This window comes from Hetaerina americana, unplaced genomic scaffold (genome assembly GCF_022747635.1).
Source record: "Hetaerina americana unplaced genomic scaffold, ioHetAmer1.1.p SCAF_5, whole genome shotgun sequence".
NCBI lineage: Eukaryota > Metazoa > Arthropoda > Insecta > Odonata > Calopterygidae > Hetaerina > Hetaerina americana.
In genome coordinates, this window is record NW_027287095.1 from 18,077,549 (window position 1) to 18,096,029 (window position 18,481).

At 40.7% G+C, this 18,481-nt stretch overlaps 1 protein-coding gene across 1 annotated transcript in view; it reads right to left on the reverse strand.

The window, feature by feature from the left end:
• LOC139693542 (uncharacterized) overlaps positions 1 to 18,243 on the reverse strand; it is a 54,307-nt gene extending 36,064 nt beyond the window's left edge. The window contains exons 1-3 of the mRNA XM_071591742.1: positions 18,228 to 18,243; positions 17,739 to 17,955; positions 16,399 to 16,551 (exon numbers count right to left, since the gene is read on the reverse strand). Coding sequence (XP_071447843.1) covers positions 16,399 to 16,551; positions 17,739 to 17,955; positions 18,228 to 18,243 — 386 coding nt within the window. The remainder of the gene's footprint in view (positions 1 to 16,398; positions 16,552 to 17,738; positions 17,956 to 18,227) is intronic.
• Positions 18,244 to 18,481: the final 238 nt, after the last annotated feature.

Sequence of the window (18,481 nt, forward strand, 5' to 3'; positions counted from 1 at the left end):
TCCTTTCTTACTTCCCGATAGCGATTTAACTTTGCTGTACAGCGCACCGATTTCACCCTTCCTCTGCAGACCTTCCATATCCTCGCACTGCGTCTTCCACCATGCTTCTTTTGCTTTATTTGTTGCCCACCTCAATTTATTGTTTAATTCTTTGCAGTTCAACTTGCCTAATTCTGTATTTACATTCTTCCATTTTCGCCGCTCATCCATCTTTGTAATCATCTCATTCGTGATCCATGGTTTCCTAGTCCTTTTAGCGTTAACGGTTTCGATAGTGTCTTTTGCGGCTTTAGAAAACCCTTTCTTGAAACTTTCCCATTTTTCTTCGATAATACTTAGCTCTTTACCATCCTCCATGATTTCCTCTACCGCCAGTTTGTATTCCTTTCTATTCAAACCATTTAATGCTCCTACATTCCATTTTCTAACTCGCCGCCCCTGCCTTATCTTTTTGAAACGTACGCTACATTTCATAACAACTAAGTTGTGGTCGGAGTCCGCATCCGCTCCCGGGAAGCTGTGTGAATTTATTACACTGTTCCTAAACCTGTGTCTAACCAGGATATAATCTAGCTAATACCTTTCTGAGTCACCTTGCATTTACCATGTATACCACCGTATCTTGTGGTGTCTAAACCAAGTGTTGGTGATGACTAACCCCTGTCTTCTGCAGAACTCAACTGCTTTCTCCCCGCGGTCGATCCTCGTGCCTAAACCGTAGTCCCCCACCTCATCACCATCTCTTCCTTCCAATGCAACAATTTCAGAGTGTAAAAATCATTCGCCTTGACTGGGATTCGAACCCAAATCCCTCAATATCCGGTCGAATGCTTTAGCTACTTAAGCTACCGAGGCGTCCCATTGTTTTTGCATTGAAATGTTGCATTGCATTGAATTTTGCATTGAATTGTTGCATTGAAATGCACATTCGGGGATGACTCCGTTAAAAGTTACTGTTGCGGCATCTCCCGCAGTTTCTTTGGAATCTCTTCCTTCGCCTACAGTCGCATTCCAATCCCGCATCAATATCAAATGTTTCCCTGCGGGAACACGCGCGATTATGTCCTCTAGCTGATCGTATATCCTATCGACCTCTTCTTCCTTATGGTTGCTCGGTGGCATGTATACCTGAATAATAACCAAGTTCGTCGGTTCTACTTTTATCTCTATTAGTAATAATCTATCCGTTACCTGCTCTATGTTGACTACGCTTCTTCCTACCTCTTTATTTAATACTATGGCAACCCCTCGGTGGCTCTCGTCCCCACCGCTGTATATTATTCTATACTTCTATTCTATACTCGTCTCCTCCGATGCCAGGCACGACACACGGCCGATTGTGCCGAGTCCCGTGGTTGCCAGGACTCAAAATATCTCTATTGTCCATCATATATTTCTTGGGAATGATAATTGAGGTGGTTTCCCGTTGCCTTCCTCAATAGTTTTTTTAACGTGACACCATCACTTACTTGCCGCCCCACTGGGGTCAGACGCCATTGCAGCCGCCTCAATGAGGAACAGACGCTGCGTGGACTACCTTTCGCCTGGCTCCTAACCTTCGACATATCTGGCATGGGTGACCCTACCAGGAGCAATTATTGTTACTCCCGCCAGCACAGCCCTAGGGGTCATCGGAACGCACAAGCCCTTCCACCACGTCAAGGTTGTAGTCCGGGGAGGGCATCGTCCATTATTGATCTCAATATGCTCTTTAGTTTAATAGCCCTTCATTGGTGGGAATAATGTGTATTTTATGAATAATTGCGTGGACATATACCGCTGCAACCCAATCGGATTCCCCTACTTCCGAATCTTCGTCCGCATTCTCGTATCGCCAGTCCCTCTCCGTCCCACTCCCCCCTTCCAAATCCTTCCCCTTCCCAACTGATGCCCGCCTAGCTCGCTTTTCCAACTCCCGAGCCAGCTAGAGGGAATCAAGTGAGTTTGGTATTCGTCCGACTTGCTCTGTTTGGCGGTCGGAATTAGTTTATCGAATTTCCAATAACGCCGTGTTCCAAGTATTTCTTAAGAGCATGAGATTCCTAATATTTTACTTCAAAATCCATTCGTATGAGTCACAAGGTACGATCTTAAACTAATATAGATTTATGGAAACATTGGCTGCATCGAAATTTGAACGGGCGGGCGGGGTGTTCGTGGAAATTCCAACGCGCTACTATGAGATCGGAGCTACCGCAGGCCGCACTCTAATGGAGCAAAGTGGGGGCGTACCCTGGCTTGTGGCAAGAGCCGGAGGGAGGGAGTGCACTACGCGTTGTTTTTCCTTTTACGGTGCCGATTCGACCTTATACAAGGGCGTTTCGATGTGATTCTTCTTCATCGGATTCCGCCATCACCCCATTCCAAACACTTCCTCTTTCCAAGCCGCTCGAATCCCGGTAGGTCGACTAGCCGCTGGCTTCCTTGCTGAAGGGAATTGCAGTACCCCTTCCCTTGAGCACACATCCATGTCCTGTCACCCCATTCTCGTCCACATCCAACCCCACATAGGTTCTACTACCTTCGTCCTTCTCCCAAACTATCTTCCCACTTTTTCAAATTCTCGCCCTCTTCCCTCTTTCACCCCCTCCCGCCCACCCTCTTCCCTCTTTCACCCCCTCCCGCCCACCCTCTTCCCCTAGCCTTGTTCCTTACAGAAAGACTAGCAAACAAATTTTAACTTCTTTTACTCCTGGCTTTATTTCTGACTTGTCCTGTTTAGTTCAGAATTACCTTATCGGATTTTCTGTAGGTTTGTATATTTTTAAAGGTCTTCTAATTCTCATATATTATGCAAAATCCATAACTAGGCCTTATGAGGAACGATATGGACCAAATGAAGATTATAAGGAATGCTGGCCGCGTCGAAAATGAAACGGGCCGAAGATATTCGAACGCGTGGCGAGCTTGGAGGTACCTCAAAACCGTGCCCTCGTGGGGTTACTGGGAGGCCGTGACCTGGCCTGTGGGATGGACCGGAGGGAGTGCACGAGGGGTTGTTCTCTTCTTCCGCGGCGCCAATTTGACCCTCGTGACGACCATTTCGGGGCAACCAACAGTCATCGCCTATACCCCTCCTCCCTTCCCTCCCTCCCTCATGATCTAGGGGCTCACTCACCGCGACCGGCAGTCTCGCCAATAACTTCGGTGCATTTGGTTGACCCTCCTTCCTCCTTCTCCCTTAACCTTTCTTCACCTCATGCCCTCTTTGCGTTCGATTACCCACTCTTTTCCTCCTCCTCCCATGCGTGGCTCTCCCCTCGATCCTAGTTGGCCTCCTCCTCCCCCAAATGTTCTTCCCCCCCACGCCACTCACCCCTTTAGTTGTTCACTCGCCCACCCTTATCCTTCATCCCCTCCCGCCCACCCTCTTTTCCTAGCTCTTCCCTATTTAAAGGCCAGCCGGACTCGACATCGTTCTTTTGCCTCTTATATTTAGTCTGTGCAAGAAGCCGTTTGTGTCAGTTCGTGAGATTTGAAGTCCAGGCCCGTCGTATACGTCGCATCCGGGTACGAGGAGGGGCCTTCATCTGTCGAGGTGGATGTAAGTCATTTTAGTTGCCTCCATTTCATTCCCGAATTATGAATAGAGAAGAGCAGTGTTCGCCCAACCACGTGTTCATGACAATTAACGCTTCACCGCGGTAGTTATATTTTTAGTTCCATTAAGAAACAAGCAATTTCCATATTCCACACCCCTTTGCTCCATCTGAATTAATTTTTCGAACTAACTTCATGTAATTGCATGCCGCGTCAAACGTCACTAACCGTTAGAAGTCTGAAAGATTTCGTTGTCGGACGGATCTAATGTTTTAATGATTTCTCCAAGTCAATTGAAAATATTAGAATATTTGAAAAATATGTAGTTTTTGTTATTTCAAATGCTATTTCTTCTGTTTCAGGAGTAACACATTATTGGGTCAGTACTACTACTCTTATTTTACATTCGTCACAACCTAGGGTTTTTTTCTTTCAGAATTGCTTAATAAATTTGTCGTACGTTGTTTGGTACTCTTTTATATTTTTTTCCTACCTTCAACCATTGTTGGCATGTCTTATTTTTTCAATTAAAAATTGTCAGTGTACATGTTACGTAACTTCTGTCGATTCCGCCAGAAATGGCCTTGTCAATAACGCTTACGCTTATTAAATTGTATATTGTGAATAATCACATTGCCATTTGTCAAATCTGGGCCACCGTTTGTTTTCTGGTTCTCGGTTAAATTACGATTCTCAAGTTGAGGCGTATGTTCGTCTCCGCACGTGGCTTGCGAATACCGGATTACTTCGCCATTTGACCAGCTACAATAGTCAGCTACACCCTCTGCCACTCATCTCTGGTCTAGTCAGCCTACACATTGGAGTGGACGCATTGTTCCGTCCGAAATATGTCGTCGCGGATGGAGTAGTTTTTGTGCGTTTCTAAAAGTCCGGGAAATTTTTGTTTATCCAGAAATTGCGTCACCCAAACTTCCGAGAAAACATAATGGGATCTGAAATAATTGTTGCCACAGTTAGCATGTGAAATTGTCTTCAATGATCTCCTTCCGAAAAAAATCCATGGATTGTTTTTCTGTAGCTACCTTTGAAGTAAATTCTACACGATGTGGTTTCTGGCATTGCATTTCCTCACGGTTTTATTGTCCTCTGTAATTGCTATGGGGCATCATATGACCCTTGTCGTATACGTTCCACGGTTTCTTTGCACGCAATTTCAGCAATCTTTCTTTTAATACATTCTCGCCAGTTCCTGGACTATTTATATTTTAACCTTCTTCCCGCATAATGTTGCGTCTTGAAGGTATGACTCTTGCCATCTGACTTGACAGAATTCCATGTTTTGAATGATTACAGTTTTCTTTCCGTCATAACGGTGAGCACCTACATTATGCTAAATATTTATAGCTAATTGTGTGTAAATCTTCTACTCTTGTCGTCTCCTATTGCTCTTAAGCAAGTTTTCCAACAGAAATCCTCGGCTGCTGCTTCCTTCCAGGCATTCTGAGAAAACATCAACAATGTGTCGCATTTCCACCGTGGGAAAGCTCCGTTTTCCCTTCGGCGTCCTAGAACTAGGTCTCTTGACAGTCTTTTAGGCAGTGGGACGTCATGAGAAGTCTTAGGAGATGCCATATGCTGCCAGATTGGCCAGTGAGATAGTTTGCCCTTTATTTATCGAGAGCACATTTTTTATTTGATCACTGCGGCTTTTTCCTTTGATATTATTCTGAGGTTACAAAGTTCGAGCAACTCTCCTCATAGCTGTCTTCATTTGAAAATTATCTTTTCCGTCAGTACGCCTTAGTTTGATATGTCTGTTGAAAATTCATATTTGACCTACCGTATATTTAGCTGCACCACTGAACGAGGTGAATTCGCAAGGAATGATGCACTCAATCCCTTAATTATCAAGAGGATGATTCATTCTCCTGATTATCTTCTCAGCTTTATCCCGACGTATTCTTATTTCGGGGACTTTTTCAATATGTATTACTTTCAGTCGTTCCAGGCATGGCTCTATTTGAATTATTACCGTACACTCTTCCAGAATCCAGTTCTGTATGTACTCGGGTTTATTTAGGCGAGATGTGTACTTCTCCCTTGTTAATTTTGAAAATTTGTTTTCCTTGGTGCATTTCTAGCATTTTTGTACAATTTTCTCAATCTAAAACATGCCAGCAGGTTTCACTTAAAACAATGTTTGATATAATTCATCCGCGGCTATAAATATTTCACATGAGACTTATTCTTCTTTCTCATTTTTTTGGGAAGTCTTCTTGTCGTTCCAGCTGCGCCCATATATCCCTCTCAATCCCCAGATATTAACTTTTTTCAAATGAGGAGACTGGGTTTACGAGAAGTGGAAATTTTCTCAACGTCCATTTGGATATTTGCGAGTATTCCAAAACTGTGGTCTCGTAACATTCATTTCACCATCATTCTAAACGGATTTCATTCCTCGTTCCATTGATTTATATGTATTTATCAAAACATTTGTGGATTTTTTCTTGTGATTCTGCTGAAGACTACTAGTTACCTTTTTAGGATTTAAAACTCTCCTTAAATTTACTACCTTGATCAAAAAGTTCCCGGAATAACCACCGTGTGGCGCTCCCATCGTTCCGATTTGAGTTCTGTTTTTTTTGTTAAATTGGTACAACTGTTGTTGATATTCCCTTTAAATCTTAGTGTCATAACTTGACATTTGCAAAAGTTACGTAGCCAAGAGTACATCTATCTCTGTGTGTGTTGGCGATTTTTTACAATTGTAGAAATGGATTTAAATTTGCAACAACGAACTTGTATTAAATTTTGCGTAAAAAACGGATTTAGTGGCGCACGGACGTTGGAAATGTGGAAAAGTGTTTCGGCAACGATTCTCTAAAAAAAACGGTCGTTTACCAGTGGCACGAGCGGTTCAGAAGTGGTCGTGAGTCAATCGAAGATGATGAACGCAGTGGCAGACCATCGACATCGAAAGTCGGTGAAAAAATTGATAAAGTAAAAGAAATGTTGGTCAATAACCGCAAATTAACCATCAGAGAAATAGCGGAGGACTTGAACATTCATTGCCTATGGATCCGCCCAAGACATTGTGGTTAATGATTTGGGTTTCCGTCGTGTAGCAGCAAAGTTGGTGCCAAAAGACCTCAATTTCATGCAAAAAAGAGACCGTGTTGACGTCGCAAAATACATGATTTGCGAGGCTGAATCCGATCCCACATTCATCAAAAGGATCATTACTGGAGACGAGACGTGGGTTTATGAGTACGACACGCAATCCAGACATCAGGCAAGTGAATGGCGTTCACCAAATGAGCCGAGACCAAAAAAACCACGTCGTTTTCAGTCAAAAAAGAAGGCAATGCTGACGGTTTTCATGGATTACAACGGTGTAGTGCATCATGAATTTTTGCCAGAAGGCCAGACAGTAAACAAAGAGTATTATTTGGGCGTTATGAGACGTTTGCGTGAAGCAATTCGCCGAAAGAGACCAGAAATGTGGGCAGAAAACTCGTGGATTTTGCACCATGATAACGCACCGTCGCACAGGGCTATCATTATTCGTAATTTTTTGACGAAAAATGCAACAAATACCATCCAACAGCCACCGAATTCACCTGATTTGGCCCCCTGTGACTTCTTTCTGTTCAATCGAGTTAAAAAACCATTACGGGGAACGCGTTTTAGCAGCCGAGAGGAAGTAATGGAAAAATCGCAGGAAGCACTGATGGACATACCGAAAACCGAATATAAAAAATGTTTCGAGGATTGGATCAAGCGCTGGCATAAGTGTGTTGCAGTCGATGGGGATTACTTTGAAGGGGACAATATAGATTTAGATGAATAAACATGTATTTTTAATTTTCTGAATAAATTCCGGGAAATTTTTGATCAAGGTAGTATTTCACATTCCACGTCATCAGAATTTCAATCCTAAGATTGGTTTACTGCAGCCCGCCCTTCTTTTCTATTTGGTGGCTCCGTTTTTCGTCGTACTTAATTTTCCCTGTGTGTTTGTCTTTCGGGATCTTTCCTTCTATTTTATTTCTAGCAAATCCATTGTGCCTCATGGTATGCCATATCCCTCTAGTTCTTATTTGCCGCAGAGCTCTCCATATGGCCCTTTCATCTTCTTTTCTTCTATATACTTCATCGTTCCTCACTTTCTACCCATTTCATCTTCAGCATCCTCCGCCAGCACCATGTTTAACATGCTTCTATTCTTCGTTGGTCCACTTTTCCAATATTCCAGTTCTCACTTCCGTTGAGTGCCATGCGCCACACGAACGAAATTTCACTTGTTTTCAATCTTATGTTCAGTGAACATGGTATTTGTCTCTTTTTAACGAACGCCTACCTTGATTGGACTATTCTTCACTTGATGTCGGTAGAGCTTCTTCCATCCCAAGTTATACGGCAGCCTGTGGTTGTTTGTCCTCCCACTTTTTCATTGAAGAGTGTGATAAGGTTGATTTAGCCCTTTTAAATTTCACTTGTGATCAGTTTGCCGTATTTGCGTCAGCATTCGACGATTGACATCTCTCCCCTGCACTGCGTCGCCACTAACTCTCCAATACTCAATCCACTGCAATTCCTCCTTTCCCTAATGGAATGGCAATATACGGAGATTGAGAGTAGCCGTCATATCTACATACCTATTTGGAGACCTTCACTGTATTATTGTCTTCAACAATCACCTTTCACAATTCATTGCTCGGTCGATCAGTGCCCATGCATTGCTCCGTCCATACTCATCGAAGATCTAATGTTTTAACTCTTGCTACCTGTGTGAGACTTCCTACATGGTGCTAAAAGTTCAGTTTTTTGTACTCTCCACCTGTTTATGCGTACGACATACCGACTGCGGTCCCATACCCATGCTGCGTGAGTGGAAGCTATTGTGCGTACGTCGAGATCTTCTTCGTAATTAATAAGTTCACTTATCTTCTCATTCCATGGAATTTAAATGACAGACAAGAATAACAGTTAATTCGTCAGCGGATTATCCTAGGTAAACTATGATTCGCCTGTTATTGTGTGAAATGTGCTTCTTCCTTGTTAATCTAAATCTTTCATTCCGATGAACATCCTATACCCCACCATCAACACTCAAAATGCAAGGCATGTCATTACGCTACCCAAAGAACATGTAATCACCACACCCACATACACGGAGCCTCCCAGTTCCTGTGAAGAGGAAGGAATCCGCCAAGATGACCCCAGCGTTTGTTGGCGATTGGCCATGACGTTGGTGTTAGTGTCAGTGGTGTGCAGTGCATGGTCATTATGGTGCGTTTGTTAGTGCAGTGCTTGTGTGTTTGTGATGTGTGCGTGCACCGAGGAACCGTCGTTGGAGAACGATCTGCCGCCGATGGACCTTGCATACGTAACCAAGGTAGGGATTTGTCTCCTCTCCTCCCCACTGCCCCCCCTTACGTTCCAGGTTCAGTGTGTAGAAGCCCCCTTAGCTCGAGACAAGGCCTCTACCCACGCGGTAGGGCCCCCGATGGGGCTTAAGGGACGCAACGAATGCACTTAGAAAAATGGGGAGTGAATTAAAGTGACTCTAAGCGATGAAATTAGGCAGGAAATTTAAAGTGATTTGGGTATGACATTAATTTGGAGATAGCATACACCGAGTTAGGCACACTTATCCTTGTGTAACATAGCAATAAGCAGGCATGAAATGTTTTATTAAGATGAAATTAATTCTAGAATTGTATTTATTTTATAGGTATTTATAAGAAAGTATTATGTATATGTGGATTGTGCTTAATATTTTGTTATATTGAATCATCTCGTCGCTTCCTTTCCTCCTGTTCCATTATTGATCATCCTTCTTCACGTTCCTTCCACTCACTTTATCCGAAGGCAGCGGATTCCTGTTTTAATGGACCGCTGTAACATGGCATCAGTAGGACGCGCCTCTCTGTAGCTTCTGCAGGAGGGACGTGATGGACCGGCCATCGGCCTTCGTTCTCACCTTTTGACGAATGCCGGAGAATGGGTTCCAACGAGCTGTGCGCGATACCTCTTTGGGTCAGCAAAAGGAAACTCGTGCAATCTTTCTCTCTCCTTCTCTCATTTCTTTCTTCTCATTCCTTCTGAATGATGTATTTTGCGATTTTTTTGCGTTATTAGATTGATAGTATGTCCATTTCAGTGTTTCCGCAAAAAGGAAGGTGTTAGATAATATGATAGATTCAACTTTCGAACCTATAACATAATACACGCCCAATAAACATTGCTTGTCATTTACCTCCTCCGTTTTCATGTGGTATCAAAGTGTGTTCATTTGTTCAAACGAATGGGTACTCGTATCATAAACAGCATTATGCACTATTAAAGTCAACGTGTTACTTTAAATCGTAAACGGACCAAAATGAAAGACCCCATTTACTTTATTTGGGCTGTAAATAGTCATATGAGCAACAGGGCTATCAAAGTTCACATCGCTCAAACTGTTTACCAAAGAGCAATCATTATAGTCACAGCCTATGCTTTCATACACCGAACTTCACTTCGGCGACCGATTTCAGGAGGAGACATCAATCTACCTATGAAAAGTTGACATTCCCTACACGCGCGAGGTAAATATCTTCTTTTTGCAAGCACGGGAGTCATGGAATGCTACTTCATGGTCGCCGTACTTCGCCTGGCATTCCCATTTACTCTTCCATGTGGACTTGAGAATCTCCTCCAGATTGCCAACCCTAAGATCGCTTTCTTTACCCGTATTACTCTCTTCCTAAGAGCCCTGATCTAGAGTATTTAGTTTACCCAGGATTAACAATTTTGCTTTTCCATTAACCATATAATGCTGCATTACAATTTCTTTCCTTTTCTCGTCACTAAGTTTATAAATTAAGAGTGCTTTCCTCTGCGGATAAGAATTCTGGTCATCCGTGGAGATGAATCTTCAATAACCGAACAAGAGAACTGCTGCCATCCGATGCATAACTTAAGGCCTCCACTGGTTGAATATTTGAGAAAGAGTTTTAGTTTCGGACAGTAATCCAGCATTGTTTTCTCATGCAGGGCCCTACGTTCATATTTTTCCTTAGCCAATCTCTTTTCTATGGGGAAGTGTTGTTGCCCAAGGCTGGATAACAAACGACCGTTGGGAGTATGCAAGAGACACTATCTACCTCCATTTTTCAATTGGGTGGTTTTTAGGAGCCGAATGTCCCTCATTGAAGCCCCAACAAGGATCAACTCATGTCTTGATCAATTTATTATTGGGAATGACTTTATGAAAAGACCTCTGAGGTTATTTGTACAGGACTTTCTGATCACAAAACAATTCTCTTATCCCTATCATATGACGATGGACACCATAAAAAGTTAAACGCAGAAATTATGTATAAAAGAACATATGATCCTTATAGTCTTCAATATTTTAATACATTATTGTCAAAAGTAACATGGGAGGATATTAATTACCCGACTGATCTTGATACTTAAGTTGACAGCTTTATCAATATCATTACTTATTGCCATGATTTAGCATTTCCCGTTAACAAAAATTGTCAAGGATAATAAAAGTAAACCTGAAAATAGTCCTTGGTTAACAAGAGGAATAATTTTTCTTGTGATAGAAAAAGAGCATTGCATAAGCTATGCATTGATTCTAATGATCCAGAGTTAATAAAATACTACAAAAGTTATTGTAAAATTTTGAGAACTACTATTACTCTAGCAAAAAAGCTGCATACCAGCTCATTGATAGCATCTAATAAATCTAAGGCTATCTGGAAAGTAGTGAAACAGGAGACGGGGAAAAATAAAATTAATAGCAATACAATATCTAAAATATGTTTTATTGGCACAACAATAACAAGTCTAAAAAATTTTAGACATTTTCAATGATTACTTTGCCCAAGTAGGTGTCAATCCAACTCCCAAACAGTCACCCACTAATACAGATACTTCTCCTCTATACTATTCCTCCTCTATATATCTAGAGCCTGTTACTAAAAATGAAATTTTGAGGATAATCAATCAGTTAAATAATAAATATTCATGTGGCCCTGATGGTATACCTGATGCTGTTATAAAAAGTTGTGCCACCTTTATTGCTGAACCACTGACTGCAATTTTTAATCTTTCCCCAAGTGCTGGTCAATTCCCCTGCAAATTTAAAGTTGCAAAAATTAAAGCTCTGTTTAAAAAAGGAAAGAAGGAAAACATTGAGAATTATAGACCAATTTCCTTACTTTCAGGTTTCTCCAAAATTTTGGGGAAGGTTATGTATCTGAGATTGATTTCCTTTTTCAATAAATCATCTGTCATTGGCAATCATCAATTTGGCTTCAGAAGGAATAAGTCCATTAATGATGCCCTTTTTTCATTTACAAGGAATATATGGAATGCCTTAGATAGTAATATTCATGTTGCAGGGCTTTTTATTGATTTAAAATAGTTTTGATACACTTAACCATGGAATTCTTTTAAAAAAATTAGAAACATATGGTATAAGAGACAATGCAAAGGACTGGTTTAAATCATATTTAACTGATAGGTCACAATATATTGAAATGAATTCATCTGTATCAAGTACAACTTCTGTTGTTTGTGGAGTTCCGCAGGGCTCCATTCTTGGGCCACTACTATTTTTAGTCTTCATAAATGATTCACCTGCAAATTTACCACTCTCCAATACAATAATATTTGCTGATGATACTAACTTAAATTTAATTACCATAATCCTATTCAGTTAATGAAAGAGGTACATTTTTGAAGCAGTGTCTCTTATTAACGAAAATCAAGACATGTTTATTAAAAATTGACCTTCATGGTCATAATACGAGAAGCTAAAATGCATTCCATGTAAGCACAGAGTAAATAAAATGATTAAAGGGATAGATCATCAGGGAATACTTACGTGCAATAAATTGCCTGCGTATATTAGAAATATCAAAAGTTCCTTTAAATTCAAGTGTGCTGTGAAAAAACTACTTCTATGTAAATCATTCTATAGTGTAGGTGATTTTCTAATGCATACCATATTAAATGTATAATTGAAATTGTTAATCCCAAAAAAATTGTAAATTGTATGTATTTGTATTTTCATATTGTTTTGATATTTTGCATAATGTTTTTTCATTGATATAAAGTGTAAAACATGTATTGACAAAGCCATGCATAATTCTATACTTATGGTGAATGAATGAATAGAAGCGAATACACTACCTCAAATAGTTGATCTCTCTGTTATATACTCATACTGAAACCCAAAATGAGAACTTTGTGTGACATTCCACAACAGTATCTGTTGACGTTCATTATTCTTAATCGATGATGCATACTTCCCTGGCTACTGTCCCATAAACCTGTGATTTAATTTCAGTGTAGCATTCGAAACAATCCACCTCGAGAAGAGGCGATTTGCCTGCCGATGGAATCGTGGTGGTTGCAATTTGAAAGCTAATGGAATAAGACTGATATACTAAACCATTACTGATGGTACCATTTTTACATATAGGATAAAAAATCTGACATAACCCGTGCTGTGAAATACATTTTTTAAGAGCAAACTCGCTATTTCTTCATTATCAGGCGTACATAGCATAATCTTTAAATAAATATCCTGTAGGCAACTTGAATCTATCAGGGAACCGTGATGTAAAAACATGTATTCATCCAGTCATCATTCTACACATGCTCGGTTAAATGCCTGGTTAAGCTATTTTCTATTTCAAAAAATTACCCGTAAGAGATAAAACGCAGATAGATTGATTCTGCCCACAAAAACGCCTACTTTCATGGCATTCCTCTAAAAACGCTCTGGGGCAATCTGATAATTACCGCTTGTAATGAATCTGCCTGAAAGCCGGTGTTGCAGAGAGTACATGTACAGGTATCTGCTCTATGAAATTCCTTGTCCTTGGTGGGTTATGGTAGGACTGGAGAGAATTGCCTTATGGAGATATGAACGTAAAGGAATGCTTATTTATAGAAAGCAGATCGGAAATAGGGCCGCCTATACGTACCCTATTGCCATCTCAGTTGTGCAATTTGTCTGCGGTCAATAAGGACAGTCCTTGTCATAATCTGGGAATGTCTGAATAAAACAATTTCTATAATACTAATACTAGACTGCTATTTATTTAACCATGTCAAATATAATTGAAACGGTTGCGACACTGTCCTCTGCAATATACTTCCAACAATTAAGAAGCGTTCGATTGACTGGTATTTTTTTCAGTGGAGATTTTGGTGGATGATGGTGTTGTCAGTCTAAGGAGAACTAGCTGTTGAGGATCAGAGATTGAAGAAAGAATCGCGGATGAAGAAAAAGGTAAGGGTGTGGGGTATAAGCACCACTCTGAACTGGCAGGAGTAATAAACAAAGGTATCAAACGGTTGTAATTATAGTTTTTAGCACATTAAAACATCACGTAGCTTCATGTGTGTTAAAATTAGTTTTAGTTTGGGTCATTCGATTCAAACATAATACCCAATTATTTTGTTGTGCCTTTTCTTCACCAAATTTTTCAAAAAGTCATACAGACTCGCCATTTCAAGCAAATGGCGTTGTGAGCAATTTTAATTGCATTAATCGGGGTGCTACTACCTATGTAAAGACTGCTAAATTATCAAGTTGGTTAAAGATCGCAGAATTTGTGGATTAAAAGGAATTCGGCGGGGGCATTGAAATGATGGAATATTTAAATCTCCTCTGCTGCTATCTAAGTCCTTATATCTAAAAAATATACTCAAAAAATTTTATTTGATTTAATCTGTTGTATAGTGTTAAGGTTACCCCCTCTTGAATATCCCTACAGGTTTATCACCTTTTAATTTATCCACGAGGTCTAAATATATTCTGTTGTCGAGGAAATACTTTGTTTATCATTAAAGTCGTGATTTTCTCCTAACAAACGCTCAGCCATCTGGAAGACTGTCTTCTCATACTTTCAAGCTTGGGGAGAAAGAATTACGTAAACCTGAATGATAATAATGAAGAAGAATTGACACTGCGGTCGGACAATGTTATCCATCTATTGTACCCTTAATACCACTAATTTTATTGACATGATCTTTCCTACCGTGGTGCGATGGGGGTAAAAATACATTTACCCCATAAAGTGTTTTATTACCCAATGGGGTAATAATAAACTTTTTACCTCATTATGGCATAAAACGGAACATAAAAATGAAAGGCTCGGGTTACTGTTGATCCGAAATAAAATCTTAGAGCATCACATTATAAATTTTAAATTCTTGCAGATGTTGTCAATGTGAATTTAGAAGAATCTTCAGTTCAACAGGCAAGCCATCATTTGTCACCTGTCGTAGGAAAAGGGGGAGGCTCTAATTGTTATCTTAAAAAAGTGGACTTTTTTTGTTATTTAAGCGGGCCAGTGACATGAATTTGCACAATAAAGTAGCCTCCGTTGAGCCAAAAGAAGTTTTTTATATATTTAACTCGCCACACCAATGGGGCTGCTCGGATTCGTCCGAGTGCAATATGCGGCGGAGTGATCGAGTTGCCGCCATGAGTCGGTCCTTTGTTGGGGGAGAGGTGAGTACGATTGAATTTTCTCTTGGTGAAATTGTTATTTTCCCCAAGGCAATTTGCATCAGGAGATAATAAAGACGTTGTAAAGCAAGAGCTAAAATTTCATTATCGGTGTCAATCTTCAACCTTATATACATCTCGTTTCGTAAACATTCACAAGATAAGTTTATGTTTTATTAATCGCAAATATTTGTGCAAGACCCTTTCATGAAATTGATGTGATAGAGATTGGTCTGTAATTACATGTCCTGGGTACCCTCGATTCGATCCCACGCCCTTTTCCCATTCCCTTTTCTGAATCACAATTACTTTGACCCACCAGAATCTATCCTTAACCTACTCTACGTCAGTGTATTAAATTAAAATTATATGTTTCTTTCCTGTGTTTCTTCCGCCAATTACTCTCAATAGATTTATTTAATCTCTTGTCCCTGCACCTCATCTGAATCTATATTTCCCTTCTCCCATCACTTCTTTTACTTTTCCCTATAGTATCATAACAAGCGACGAAAAGGGTCGGAGAGGAATTTTCACGAATAACGCAAGCTGGGGGAAAACCAATATCACCAATCCTCTGAGTCTCTACATTTTTAAGAATGGACCGTAAATTTTAGGCTTTGAAAAGTAAAGAGTTACTTTGGTGTGCAAGAAGCCTGGAATAAGTTAATGCAAATTGGCTCTGTGTGGAGATCTATGGTGTTTGCATACCAGCCGATTGAACAATAGAAGATTTTTTCCAGAGGAAATAAGCCATAAATATTCAAGAAATGATATGAGATCTTAACGGTCGTTTATTGTTCCTTTAACCATGAGATGCATTTTTTCTCAGGTTTCCAATCAACTTTGTCTATAAGCTTACAATGCTCTAATATATAGGTAAGTATCCAGTCAAGAATATATATAAGGTACAGTTTACACACAGAAAGTGTTAATCAACTATGTCAGGAGCCAGGTGATGTGCTGCTCGTGTCTTGATACCTTGTAAGGGTTCTAAGTTAGGAGAGAAATAAGCACAGAGAGGGGGACAAATTTAATCCAAATCTCCCAAAGATATTCAACAGTGACTCATAGAGTTTTGCTGGCCAAAGAAATAAAATGGCGATTTTGTTGAGACAAGAGTATTTATTTACACATTTAATTCTTCCGAATCCTTCATGTTCTGCATAGATAGTATTCTCCTGGGTAACCATGGAATCAGGGGAGAAGCTGCCACTCTTAATTTTAATGGCACTGCAGATGACCCAGCCGTTGATTGAGCTTCGGGGACGCAGAGCGGTCACCCGGGCACAACCCGCCATAGACCCCGGAGCCTCCAGAGCAGTTCCTTCTGCAGCAGTTTCCTCTTCCTTCTCCCCCCGCGGAGCACATACCTGTTCTCCGCCGCGCAGCGCGCCAGGTAGGGCAGCACCTGCCACAGGCGCCCACCCGCGGGAACCGACTTGTACACCACGTATCCAAGCCTGACTGCAAGAGCGACCAGAAGGTGAAAACTATGATTGACACACTGCCTCAAGTGGCTGAAACTGAATGTATCAAACGGCGAAATATTTTGTTAGTCGAGGAGTGAATGCTTTCCAAAATAGTTATTACTTGCTGTTGCACTGTTCTGGCCTAATTGAGTGTCTTTTAAGGGACTGATTAACTTGTACTAATCCTTGCCAGACACAAAAATTTGGTTATTTCTTTGCACTAATCCAAGTTTATTTGTTGTGCACAGTGCCGTTATATTTTGGAAACTTAGGCATAGTTTGAGGTGACCATAGGCATTCCATGTATTTTAAAAAGATTTTTAAAACGATTCATTATTGCCTTAAGGCAATATTCATTCTGAGGAAGGACATGCTTCCATTCAAAATATCCATAAAATGCGGAATAAAGTATCAGAGGCAATGCCTCAAAACCACGGAAACAAGATCGTTCTCATCCCTCTCACTCTCTCTCTCTCTATCTGTATTGCATGAATATATACATGCACACACAGATTCTGACACAAACATCTTGCCAAAGGGCGAAATATATTCAAATTTCCATGGATAGCTGTTAACAAAAACAATATCCTTGCCATATTGTTGAATTTTTGCAGAATAGCTATTGATTGGACATGACCATCAGCTAATATATTAAAAGAAATAGTAAGAATGTTACTCTAAGTGCTCCAATGTAGGTTCCATGATTTAGGGGGGAGGGAATGTTTTTCTTTTGCGTGAGGGATGAGGGTACGTGAGGAGGCCCCAGAATGCATGCAGCAATAATTGTCAGTTGAAAGGGGAGAAATTGCAGAAGGGGTGAAGAGAGAGTAGTTTTGCAAAAATTAGGGATTAAAGTGAGGTATCTCTGAATGCTTTATGGAATCTTACCTTCTCAAAAGGAGTGACTCCTTTGGAGGGGTGGCTGAAGGAGTCCTGTAGGAGGAAAACTGGCCCTACGCTGGAGGACCGGAGCTTGACGGTCTCTCACAGCTCCCGGAGGATGTGGCGCAAAGGGGGGGTTAATATGTTGTACCCTTCTAACATTGAAGGGGGTGGCGTCCCCTCCACCAACATTGCCTGCTCGCCACATCCTCCTTTCCCCTTCATCTTCTCCATCTCCTTCATCGTCTCCTTCATATCCCTCTTCATCCAACTCCTCATCATCCTCCTCTTCATCTTCCTCCTCCTCCCATTCCTCCTCCTCCCATTCCTCCCCCACTTCCTCATCGTCTCCTTCATACCCCCCGTCATCCACATCCTCCTCTGCCTCCTCATCCTCCTCCTCCATCGCTTCCTCATCCTCCACATCTTCCTCTTTCACCTCCACGTCTCCCTCCTTCGCATCCACATCTTCCTGCTTCGCCTCCACATATTCCTCCTTCACTGCCACCAATTTTTCAACACTTCCAACTCCTTCTCCCTCCATGTCCTCCATCTCCACCGCTTTTCTGCAACAACCTGCAAAGTCAAAGTAAATACATTTATTCAAACCTATTGCTCCGCAATAAGGGGCAATCATCCCTTTTGGGAGTTGATTTTTTTAAAGAATACATGCATGGCAACCATAAATGCTATTATTTCTACTTATCTCCTTGATAACTGTACGCCTGTATAATATTTTAAATACTTTTAGCATGTAATAAGTAATAATTGAACTGAAACAACTATACATTATAATATTGAGTAGATTTTTATCAAAATTTGTGGAGAGACTAATATCTGCTACTTACAGCATAAGGCTCCCATTTTTCTTTATTGTTGAAGAGTCCTTGGTAACAGCTTAGTAACATCATTTCAATTCCATTGTTGTGAAACGTGCTTCTCTTGTTTATTTACATTTTACACAAGAGATCTTATGCACTGATTTGCACAATAGGGTTTCATGTTTATTTTGTTTACATAATGATATTTATGATAATCTTTCCAGCATGTAAGAAACTAAAATTATTGCGGTAATGGTTGAAGATTATCTCGAGGAGGTTAA